The sequence below is a fragment of the Pogonomyrmex barbatus genome, unplaced genomic scaffold, assembly GCF_055798465.1.
Source record: "Pogonomyrmex barbatus isolate J1 unplaced genomic scaffold, ASM5579846v1 scaffold1, whole genome shotgun sequence".
NCBI lineage: Eukaryota > Metazoa > Arthropoda > Insecta > Hymenoptera > Formicidae > Pogonomyrmex > Pogonomyrmex barbatus.
Genome location: NW_028297098.1, coordinates 25,305,398 through 25,317,768, shown reverse-complemented (window position 1 = coordinate 25,317,768; position 12,371 = coordinate 25,305,398). Strand labels below are relative to the sequence as shown.

At 41.4% G+C, this 12,371-nt stretch overlaps 1 protein-coding gene across 9 annotated transcripts in view; it reads left to right on the top strand.

Annotated features, from left to right (window-relative positions):
* Ca-alpha1D (Ca[2+]-channel protein alpha[[1]] subunit D) overlaps positions 1–12,371 on the top strand; it is a 66,919-nt gene that overhangs the window by 13,355 nt on the left and 41,193 nt on the right. For all 9 annotated transcript variants that reach the window (XR_016139763.1, XM_089078993.1, XM_089079008.1 and 6 more), the window contains exons 2-4: positions 5,411–5,968; positions 6,304–6,409; positions 10,527–10,666. Coding sequence is in view for 8 of the 9 variants with exons in the window: in XM_089078993.1 (XP_088935119.1) it covers positions 5,625–5,968; positions 6,304–6,409; positions 10,527–10,666 (590 nt within the window). In the remaining variant the exon portion in view is untranslated. The remainder of the gene's footprint in view (positions 1–5,410; positions 5,969–6,303; positions 6,410–10,526; positions 10,667–12,371) is intronic.

Below are 12,371 nucleotides of genomic sequence, written 5' to 3'. Positions count from 1 at the left end.
ATTACGATAATCAGAGATCTATTTTCTGTAGCTGAATTAGTATTTGATGTATTCAAAATAAAATAGATAGATTTGAAGTTGGGTGATGGCGAGGAAAGGAATTTTATTACAGATCAATGCAGAAACAGAGAACAAATTTCATATGTTGTAAAAAAAGAATACTTATTTTCGCTTGTTTTTTATAATCTAAGAGAATAACTGCATAAATCAGGAGATAAACTTTAACTCAAGTCTGTGCAGCCGCATCTAAATCCGATCGCAAATTTCGAACGTTCGTACTCCCGATCGTGTGTCGCATGCAAATCGAGTCGCGTTACACCGCGTCGCGTCGCATCGCATCGTCGTCGCGTCGTCGATGCGCCCGCGGGAAATTCGCACGCCCCGACAGCTGCGAGAGTTTTCGGTGACTCCGAAACTGTTCGCAAATTTTCCGTGAATCATTTATTCGCACGGCCGAAAATTCCCGCTGCATAATTCAGCAAACGCCCGTTTTAAGTTCGCAGAAGCGACTTAAAACGAGATGTATATGCACGTAGGACTCATGCATGCGCACCCCCCACACACGCGCGCGCGCGCACACACACACACACACACACACACACACACGCACACACGCACGTATCACACAGAATACGTATCGTGAACCGCGTACGGAAGACGCGGATGATAGGATTAGTGGACAATGCGGAATCATGGCAGTGATGCGGATAAACGAAGCCGGTATCAAGGGAATAACGGAAAATCTAACGAGATCAATCTTGGTTAAATGCTACGAGCGTGCAAGTTGGAAGGGTCGGATAATGACGCTTTCAAGATTTGCCCCGCACTTTGGACGCGGATTATGCATCAGTTTTGATTGCGTGTATCTACGTTAATGTTTAATGATATGGAACATATATAGGCCATGTAAATCCTACATTATCTTGACGCATTGAATTACTACGAAACTTGTTTTCGCCTTTCCGATTTATATATGCGTATAATTATATGTATAAATTATTCCCGATTCGTAAGTAATTTGGTCGCGAAGCGGGGAAAAAAGAGAAAAAGTAATTTGTCGTAATTCGTTACAAAGTATAGTCTTAAGTTTTTAAATATGTCGCGCTTAAATTAATCGCGAGATTAATCTGATGCTGATTTAATTATGCGCTTTCACGCGCTTAAATTACATATTTACAACTGGATTTATCTGACCCGCTATATTGAATAAAACGTTAAATATAATATTATTAAATAGAAATTACGGAGGAGATAAATATTTTATATAAATTAAATATTAATAAAAAAATTGGACTGACTCTTCCCCTCCCTCTCCATCTCTCTCGATTCTGCGACTATGCGATTCTATGACGATAGAATGATTTCAAAAATTAAAAACTATTAAACCAAGAAATTAGCGGTGCGCACGTCGACGTGGGTTTTGTAGAATTACGTCAAACGTTGGAAACTGTATGACTCATCTCTAGCTACGTGTGCCTGCTATCTATAAATCTACGCAAAATGGCATGCCTATCGCACTCTATTTCGTCATTCTGAACCACGGGATTCTCTTGACGCGGGTCACAAATTTCAGGGATCGTCGAATCGATCGACAGATAAAGATCCCTCCACGCGCGGACCGATCTCCTGCCGCGTGGTTTAAATAATTTCCACGATGATACGCGCATGCTGCCTTCCCCTTTCGCGAAGTTGCGAGGAATTATGCCGCCGAGATGCGCCGTTTGCTCCCAGGAACAATGCCCCGGGGACAAAGTGGCTCGAAACAAAACGCCATAACGAGATACGCCGTGGGAATATTTCGTACGCGAGGCGTACAATTCGTTACCGCCGGTATTCCGTGGAATTCCGAGCGGAGTCCGCATTGTGGCCCAAAGTAGAGGCGGTAGAGACGATTAGATCACAAACAAGTTCACGACGTGTCGCGAGGCAGGACGAGGCGAGAAACTCGCCCGTAGGTTAGAGCTTTCTAGTATTTAGGCTCACTAAATATAGCACGCGGACTCGGCTATAAATCCCAGGCCCCCGGTCTCTCTCGCTTGCCGTAGCGACGATTTTCCTTCGGATGAACGTTTCGCTCGGCGACGAAGGTTGTATCCGCTATACGACATACGACATGAGGGGGTGAAGTGCAGGGTTTGGGAAAGTTATTTTTTTTTTTTAAATAACTCGTTGCCGTTATTCGTTACCAAGTGAGAAAAATAATTAGTTACCGTTATCAATTATTGATTCTGAAAAGTAACCCGATACCGTTATCATTATATTTTTCCGTTACTTTTTTGACATTAAAATGATCAGATTAAATAAAAAATTAATTTTTCTCATATTTTTGTTAAATTATCGATGTAAAAACAATAAGCCTTTTTATCTTAAATTCGCAAGACAATTTACAAAAAAATTTAAGAGAATTTTAAAAATACTAAAAATGTAAATAAAAAAAATTGTAATTTTCCTTAAATTCATAAATATCAAATTTATATTTTTTTAATTCTCAATTCTCTGATTACAAATTTGTAAAAAGTGGTACTTATAAAATCTGTTTGGTTTACGATAATTCTTCAGACTTTAAAAAAATTCTTAAATCTTAAATAACAACAGACTATGTATATCGAACATTGAATATACAAAATCATAAATAGATTTAAAATATAAAAAATAACGATAAAAATAACTATTAAATTCGTTACTGAAAAAAAATAATAAAAGTAATTACATTATAGTTATTAAAAAAAGAAGTAATGCCATTACTAGTCCGTTACCAAAAAAAAAGTAACATGTTACTTCCCAACAGTAAAACGTTTTTTAGTGCCATTTGCAATTTGACTTTTGACAGAGGAGCAAACGGAAAGTCGAGAGATTTAATGATTCACAAATAATAAAACAAAATACGCTACAATATAAAATGGCAAAATAATATTGCTATAAAACGCTGGTAAAATAAATAACAGTGTATAATATATGTTTGATTCACGAGAGAAGAGAAAGAGAGAGAGAGAGAGAGAGAGAGAGAGAGAGAGAGAGAGAGAGAGAGAACGTACTAAGTAAAGTTTTAAAATAACACAATGAGAAAATAATATATGCCATCAAGCATTTTAATAGAAATCATAAACATTTATTCCATATTTTTATATATATGTAAATAAAACGTATTTATATTTATATATTCTTAATTATATATATTTTTATAAATCTCTTCTCCAACTGTGTCGTTACTTTTTCACTCGTGCACCGATGTTTAGTAATGCATCCGTTTCTGAAATTCATCGTTTCCCGAGGTTTTAAGCAAATATTTTAACGTGGCCACGTGCGTCCGAAGAGATATAGTCGTCTGTGGTAGAATTACCGTATCAGTCCGAAGTCCTATTTCAAAAGGGTTTCCGCGTTTTTTGCGCGGCGCGGATTAATGGATTAATGAACGGCGACGATCGACGGAGGGCCGCGGATTATGGATCGGATCGTGAACCGATCGTGCTGACCTTAAATGCCGCGACGAAGAAAATTGCTCGGAAAGCTAACGCTAACGTTCGTTAAATCGCGAAAAATCGCCCGACCGCAACCGACGGTTCCGGCCGCAACGAGCGATTTATCGTGGCGCGATAGCGGGACCACGAGAAAGCATCGACCGGTTCGTATCGTAACGCGAACGTTACAATAGATTTCTATCGCGAGTAATTGTCGTGTTACCGCGTGCGATCCAATTTACGCGGGGATTTGCCGTTTCCGGCGGAGGAACTTGAAAGGGGTGAAATAAATGTGCCTCTAGATAATGCGCCTCGCAATTTTTCATTACAGCCACGTCCGTCTAACAACAATGACAACCTATCCTCTTTCACGTCTTTTCGCGTACTGTACAATCAGTAACACACAGGTACAGGTCGTTTACAATTTTGTAGTCCAATAATCAATTGTCATCATTGAAATGAACATATTGCAAAACATATGTAGAACATATTGCATATGGAACGAATTGAAATGTTCTGTCCATTGTTTAAAAAAATATGAAGACCGAAGATTATGTCCGCGTGAATCTCGGAGATAAATTAATTTTCGTTGCATCCTCGCTGTAATCAATAATATACGCTGAGAGGATTTATGAGTTAGTCACAGTCTAATAAGAAAATAATCAATTTGTCGTCGTTGGGACATAAAGCAGCTCTGACGCAAAGCGAAACGAGATAATCTCTATTGCTTTGGGGAAAATATGGAAACCAAAGATACAATCGCGTGAATCTCGGAGGCGAATTAATCTTATTGTTCTATTAAGGGCGTAACAAATTTTCAGGCCGCTCCTCGCAACGTTCCTCGCAATCGAGGGAAATAAATGATCAGATTTTTCTGAAGAGAATACCGCGGCTGATAGGCAGCGCCGGGATATCGGAAGGCTGAGCCCGAAATAATCGAGTTCTTTTCATTCGGCAGTCCCCCGTTATCTTTTTATTGCACCCGCGGTGCAATCGAAAGCCCGCGCCGTTATGCATTATATCCGCCTGCATCGGATGCGAAAGCTGCACGACCCCCGACGCATTGTATATACTACTTCCATTGGCGGATTTGCACAGTCAAAGATATAATTGCGTCGTTTGAGATCAACAGGATTCTCGAATTGCTTGGAATATCTCGCATTTCCCGAATAAAACGCATGAGATGGTCGCCGACTACTTTGGGTATATGATAGATTTCCTATTTTTTTCTTCTTTTTCTATTTAATTTACTTTCTTCTTGCCACGTTTAATGTCCAATAGAAAAATATAAAATATAAAATATCGCAAGTGGATTTGGAAGACCAACGACTTTTTCTCCTTAGGATGTTCAAATTAGTTGTCAAAAAAATCACCAATTTTATGGTATTATTGTTGTGCTTATAAATATCCTATAATTATTCTAAATAATAACAAAATCATTTTCTGTCTTTGACCAAATTTTGAAATATATTGAAAAAGAAAATTGAAATTTTATCCGATTTTTCGGATTGAATCAATTTAATTAATTATGTAATGCAATTCGTACCAAAAAAGTCATAGTGCAATAATTGCGATAATTATTAGCAGCTCTATAAAATAATACAAAGTGACAAAGTGCATTACGAAAAGACCCACCCCTTTCCTCTTGACTCGCATACAAGTGATACAATTATTTTCATTGCAACACGAGAACTCGAAATTAAATATTACTAAATCTTCGAAAGTACAGTGGTTACGTGTGCGTTTCGGAAATGCTTTCGCGAGAACGCACATTGGCTCGCGAATGCATCGCGGTGTTAGCTCATGAATAATTACAATTTATAGGACACTCCTCATTCGCGGTCGAAAGAGCTCTCTCTCTCTCTCTCTCTCTCTCCCCTCCCCTCCCTCCCTCTATCTATCTATCTCCATCTCTATCGTCCTCTCTTATGAACCCCGACCTTTCGTCGCAGGTCACGGAGGGAGCTTCGTAGCAGCAGAGTGCCGTAGCATGCCGGCGAGCTGCAGCGCGTGGTGGTGCGCCTCTGAGACACCGCGTCGATCGGCGTCGATCGCCGCCATCTGCGTGGCTAGGCACCAATCTCTGGAGGGTCGTCGTAGGAGAAGGAGAAGGACGTGTGATCGTCGTCGTAGCACAGGAAGCACGGAGCTCGACACCACCGACCGATGAGCGCGGGGGGGGATGGGGGCTCGGCGTTGGGCCCACCCGCTCGGCTGCCGGGGGCCCAGCCGATTACCGCGACCCCCTCCATCGCGACCCCCCCCATCGTCGGCCAGCAACCTAATGTCGGTGGTGTGTCGAATGCGACGCAGCTGGGGAACACGCATCATCAGCTACCGCCACCGTCGCAGACGGGCCTTGGAGCCGTCGGCGCCGCCTCCAAGTCGGCCCAGAAGAGACCCGTCAGACGGGGGGGCAAGCCGCCGCCCGACAGGCCCGTACGGGCGCTCTTTTGTCTGGCCCTCACCAACCCTCTTAGGAAGATGTGCATCAGCGTCGTCGAGTGGAAGTATCCTTTTTCTCTCGTACACTTCTTTTGCAATTAATGAGATAATTGCCCGGCCTCGAGATAATTTCTCGGCCAGACGCCGAGAATTAAAGATCAAAGTTCAGAAATCGCGTCCGATATCAACGATATTTGCGAACCTGACATTAATAACGCGTTTGACATTAAATCGTTCTTCTCGAAATTGACCCCTAATTCCAGTTTGGTACGCTGATGATATTAGGGTCAATATAGGGCGGCGATCTGCGACGAAAGGGTTAACACATGTAAGGGTTAACACGAATAAACACCCTATTTTTCCTTAATTGACTCGATTTTATTAACGTCACTCTCCGCAGACCCTTCGAGTGGCTCATCCTTATGACGATATTTGCAAACTGCGTCGCTCTGGCCGTTTACACGCCGTATCCAGCTGGCGATTCCAATTTGACCAATCAGTACTTGGTGAGTAATTCAGCAAGCTTATGCGCCATTATCATTCTCGTTTTTAAGGATATTCAATATTGCTCCGAATGTTTAAATAAACCCGTACCGATCTCTCTGGTAGTAATAAAATTCCTCTTTTTAATAAAAGAGAATCAGAAATTCCATGTATTGCACATCATTTTAACATCTATTTGTATGTGCAAAAATAGAAATCCCGAAAAAGGTTAAAAATAATTGTGAGTGAATAGGAATTTATGAATAACACTGTCGGGAAACTCTTTGTGCGATTTCGAATGTGAAATAAAGCAATTTTACTCATCATTCATATGTGTGTGTGTGTGTGTGTGTGTGTGTGTGTGTGTGTGTGTGTGTGTGTGTGTATGTGTGTGTGGTGTCTAATCCGAAGGGTACCTCCTGCAACAATAAGAGTGGCGATTCCGTTCAACGAACCACACAAACCTCTATCGAGTTATCGATTCCGAGACGGCATGTAGGGTTGGTGGCATGAAACTTATTCGAGCTGAAAGTTCAATAATTGTTCAATCTTGCTCAACATCGGCGTGTATGGCGCCCCAGCGCACTATAATTGGAAGGCACAATTCACATGTAGGCCGCTTTAGCGCGAGAATTAATCGAGACTAATCCCCTTCCCTCCCCGATCGCGGACACTTCAAAAGTCATTTGCAGCTCGGATGTTCGGGAGCTGCTCGAGCTCTCGTTCGCAGATAAGACTCGCCGGGGATTCGGACTCGGGCGCAGTGACAGAACTTACGTAGGGATTGCCACTCGTCTGTGTACATAGAGAGGCTGCTCGATAACGACTCGAAATTCAGTTTTGCGTCATATTATGCGCGTGCTAAAGTGGGGATCGCCGTCGTTAGTGCCGTGCCTCGCCAAAGGGTGTGACTTCGTTTTGCGTCACTCAAAGGGCATCCCTCGCGCTAATTAATACCGGGAGGAAAGTTTGTCGAGATTAGGCTAACGAGAAATTCGCAGAAAGCTGCCTGTACAAACTCGAAATCGACCGTGACAATTTGTAACATTTGTTAATTATCAAATATAAAAATATTAATTACACGTCTGTTAATTTAGTTTTTTAAAAAGCTCCCGCCGAGACCGCGCGAGAATAAATATACTTGTAAAACGAATGGAGAATATAAAAAAAAAAACATAAACAATAAATGATACACGTGATTCCGAAGTGATTAACATTGCGCATATAAAACGTGGCATTTATTCCTAATAATTAAAAGCCAATTTTTTGTAAGCGATTGTTTATCGTATCGAGATTTTGCGGAAATATACGTTCTATTAAATCTGTTTTTTACGTTTTATTCTTTTTACACACTGTCATGTCACTCTCTTAACGTCATCAGGGAAACGGGAAACGGCAAACAACGCCTTCGAAGATTCGAATTCAGTCGCCAACTCCAAAAAGTCGCAAATCTTAAGATCGATTTCTACTTCTTTAAAAACTTTTTCATTCGCCTCTCGACTCAATTGAGATGAAACTCCAGTAACTTCAATGTCTTTTATCACCACAAGATTATGAAGCTATATTAGAATGAAAATCGCAATATATGTAGTACCTTTTCGATAAAAAGATTTAACTTTTCTCTGTCCGCATTAATTTATGCATAAATTTAAAAAAATATATAAAACGATATTCCATTCATATAAATATTATTTTTTAATTGCGATGAATTTCGATGATTGCGAGACAGACGACGTCAATCAATCTCACATTTCGTTATAAAGTAATCGCGATAAGGAGACACCTAGAAGGGATATCTCAAAAATTCCGTCTCTTTCCTCTCTTTTCTTTCTCTCCGACTATAGCTGCTATATTTAAAATGGCACTTAGTATGGCAATTGCGAAATTGTGCGGGATAAATCGAACGGTCTCATCTCTCACACGCGATAAAATATTCGTTAATCCGAACGCGATCTGGCACTTAATATCGCAGCGACGAATCTATTATTTGGCGAACACACTTGCATAATACCTACGTGCCTGGCCTTACCATCTGCTCTTCTCATATTTCGCTCATATGACGGGCGTACGTATCAACCCTCGTGTGACCAAGTAGAAAATGGCACGCGATACAAATGCACTACAATGCATTCCCTAATGAGAAATACCCGCGCAGTAATGGAACGTGTATAGAAGAAGTACGATTCGAAGAAGAGATAGACAATTAATTAACGGGGTTTAATTTATTGCGAGGGAATTTAGAAAGTGATGAGTGATGGATGAGAAGTACGATTATATTAATATTCCATTTTTTTCCTTTTATAATTTTATTAATAATATTCTCCTTCCATATCTTTTTTCAACGAAGCTTATTTAATCTATCAATCGGACAACTGACGATTTATTTATTTTCATTGAGCGCTCAATAAAATAACAAGCGGCACATATTTCTCAGTGAAAAAAAAGGATAAGAAAGTAAAAAATAAGGTTAAAATTTGCCAAAAACGAGTCCTCGAAGGATCGCGATAAGAATTCCTTCAAAGTGCTAGATAACAGTGTTGATGTTCCCAGAGGGAGATAAATTCGCAGTAGAGCAATAGTAATGAAGAATACAGATCACTATCAAAAAAAAAAAAAAAAAAAAACTTTCGGAAAGATTCCTCACATTCTACTTTTATATTCTACTTTCATGTCTTACAAAGTGATGTAACGGCGCCCACGTGTCACGCATGGCCGAGCAACACGGGCGGTCGGCGATATAATGCGCGCTCGAGCCTATTTCAGCGGGCCAATAATCGATCGATTTCGGGAATTAAACGTAATGGATGCCGCGCGAGAGGGGGGGGGAAAGGTGGAGGCGACGAGGATTCGTGCCCTCTCTGTGGTCGCGCGTTCGCGTTCCTTTCAACTTCCCTTTTAACATCCACCAATCCTGCGCGGCTTCTCTCCGCGCGGCGGTTTTTTTTCCCTCTAATGTGTACGAGAGAAGCGAGCACTCTTCAGCTCTTATTTTTAACCCGCCGCTTCTTCCTTTTGTTTCGCCTGTTTTTCTCACCAAGGCCTGTGCCGCCGTTCTTGCCTTGCCCGCCGCAAATCCCATGCGTCGATTAACCCTTTTGCGCGATGGTCGGCTGTGTTGCTGATACCAACAAATAAGAAGCGATCGAAAAATTAATCCTATCCTCGTCAATACCAATTTTATAAGACGCACATCTGTTCTCGCGCTTTCTCTCGCTTCTAATTAAAATGTTCTATTTTATTTGTATAACGTATTGTGCACTTTTTTATTTTTTTATATTCTTCGCTTTGTAAAATCTATACGTTCTGTAAAATTATAATAAATCCTACTTTCTCACTTCCATTTCGATTGTCATTTTTCGATTCATTTCACTTCATTTTCGATTGTCAATTTTGTTAATCCTTCCTAATCGATTATTCAAAAGAACCGCGTGGAGTAAGAAAAGTTTCGGGGAGCTGTAGCGTTTCTTGTAGCTAATTAATTTCGTGTAATGAGTTGGTCAAAGTTTCGAAATTTGGGAAAGAATTGCGTAACTCTCTTGCTGTGCAGCGTCTAATTAACTGTGCCTGGGTAAATTCCGGGAAAAAAAGAAGAGAGCAACAGGTTACGCAATGCCGCGTTCTGTGTGAATTAAAAAAAAATATTACATCCGAGTCCCCGGAAGGAAATATCGCGCCGTGCGCGTCGACACCCCTTTCACCCCCCCCCCCCCCCAATGCGGTTAATGGCGATCACGTTCACGTCGTAACTCGCCGTAATCCAACTGCAACCGCGACACTCGTGCTTTAAATGTTTAACGAAGACATTCGCGTACGTGCGCTCGAAACATTGTCCTCTCGTCGTCCTGTGCGTTTCTAATTGCAACCCGCCCGCCATTTGTTTCCGCCGCTCGTTTTAATTGCCTCCTCGTTGACGTCCCTGCGAGCGAACGTGTCGCAGGGGACACAGTCGAAATTGCGAAAGTGTCTTATCGTCCTGACGCTTATCAATCGTGGCCTCCCCGAGACGCCGAGGCCGACAGCGCGAGGAGAGCCTTTCTATTTGTTAACTTCCCTCAAAGGCTCTTTTAGTGGCGATCGATCTACTACGCCAGTGCACCTCCCTTCATATTTTTCACGGCGACTTCTCCTCTGGTGTTGCAGGAGAAGATAGAGTACGTTTTTCTTGTGATTTTTACGGTGGAGTGCGTGATGAAGATCATAGCTTACGGCTTCGTCGCGCATCCAGGAGCTTACCTCCGCAACGGCTGGAACTTGCTGGATTTCACGATAGTCGTGATTGGGTGAGTACGTCAACCTTGAAACACACTACACACACGTTTGCATCCCTTTCTGTCTATAAATGGAATTAGGCTTTTTTGGGGCTGACTTTAATACACCAGAACCGAAATAGATTCGTGATATGGTCTCCTTTTCGACAGAATTAAATAATCTTTTTTTTTGGTTCAAACAAGATCTACAATGTTTACAGGTCTACAACTAAATTTGTTTAAACTTTTATTGGTTAATTTTGAGAAAATTTAATCAATATTGAATTAACGGGAGAAAGAGGTAGCTTTCGACTCCAAAGATCGAAAATTATATGTCTCTTGAATTTATTTAATAAATTCTAAAATTAAAAGATTAACAGATGCTAAAAATTCCGCCCGACTTTTTAATTAAATTATTAATAGTATAAATTTTAACATTAAATTATAACAAAATCGAGTAATGTAAAACTTTTTCTACATGTTTATTCTCGTATTTCCGGAGAGATATTAACCACCTTCGGTAGTCCCACCTCAGATTTATCTTCCCATCTGTATTTTCTAATGAATGGGAAGAAAATCACCCTGTCCTTGTAGGACCGTAATACCTACAACGTCTCGTTTTAATAATAACTATTTTTCCCCGAATTCGAGTGGAATCTGGTGGGCGAGTATTGACGAAGATAGCAGCTGATGATATAGCAGCTGTATCGATTCAAGTTAATTGGACCGAATGCCGACGTAATCGATAATGCGTGGCGATCATATACACTTCGGTAGCGGATAGTTTGCACCTGGTGATATCTTCCCAGTGCACATATTGTCGGTGACGTTCACTGGTGAACGCCAAGACGCGGAGCGATAAGTGATGCAACTCGAGTTTGACGTTCCTTGTCGTAGATACAGCATTGAACATAACGGACAGACGCGTTACACCACCCGCGGAATCTAATATACCGTTTGATTATAATTATAAATGAATATTATGATGCGCAGAACAAAATGAATAAAACGAATATCGCCGCTGTTTGTCACAATAATGTAGGAAGGCTTTTATCAACGGACCTTTAATATTTATGGGAGTTAAAAGCGAGCCTCATAAATAATAAAGCCCCTTCGCATTCGCTCTATTATATATCGATTGTACCGGGGGCACCTGAGCGAAACTGTTCTTCGCGAAGTTAGTTGTATTTTCGTGTTTTCGTGTAGTATATTAAAAAAAAAAAAAAAAAAAAAGCGAACTGAAAATTGTGAAGCTCGCGCGCCGCACGAGACAAACACCGCGCGTCGTATTTATTTCGCGTAAAAAACGACGGGAGCGGGAGAGTAGCGTCTAAAGCTGCGGGAATAAAATTGATTTAAGCGCCGAGCTTTTTACGAACCGAGTCGGTCCGGCCGTGTATTTCGCCAAGCGTAAATAAAGTGAAATTGACGGCGCGCAAACGAGAGCGAAGACGGCGGCGGCGCCGAAAGGAAGGAAATATTACACGGAAATTTCTTCCTCGTCGGCGGCCCCCGAATTATCGCAAAGGCCACGTAATGGCTGGGAAATCGGCGGTACATAATCCCGTGCGCTCGCGCACGCGTTCCACCTCCAACCGGCTGGCATAATGTCGCGGCTCATGCGTGTAAATTAAATCCCGTGTACAACGCGGGAATCGGGAATTGAAATTTTACGAGTGCCGCTTAAGTCGATAATGCCCCAATAGGTCCTGACCCTTTTCGCATGGTTTCGAACGCC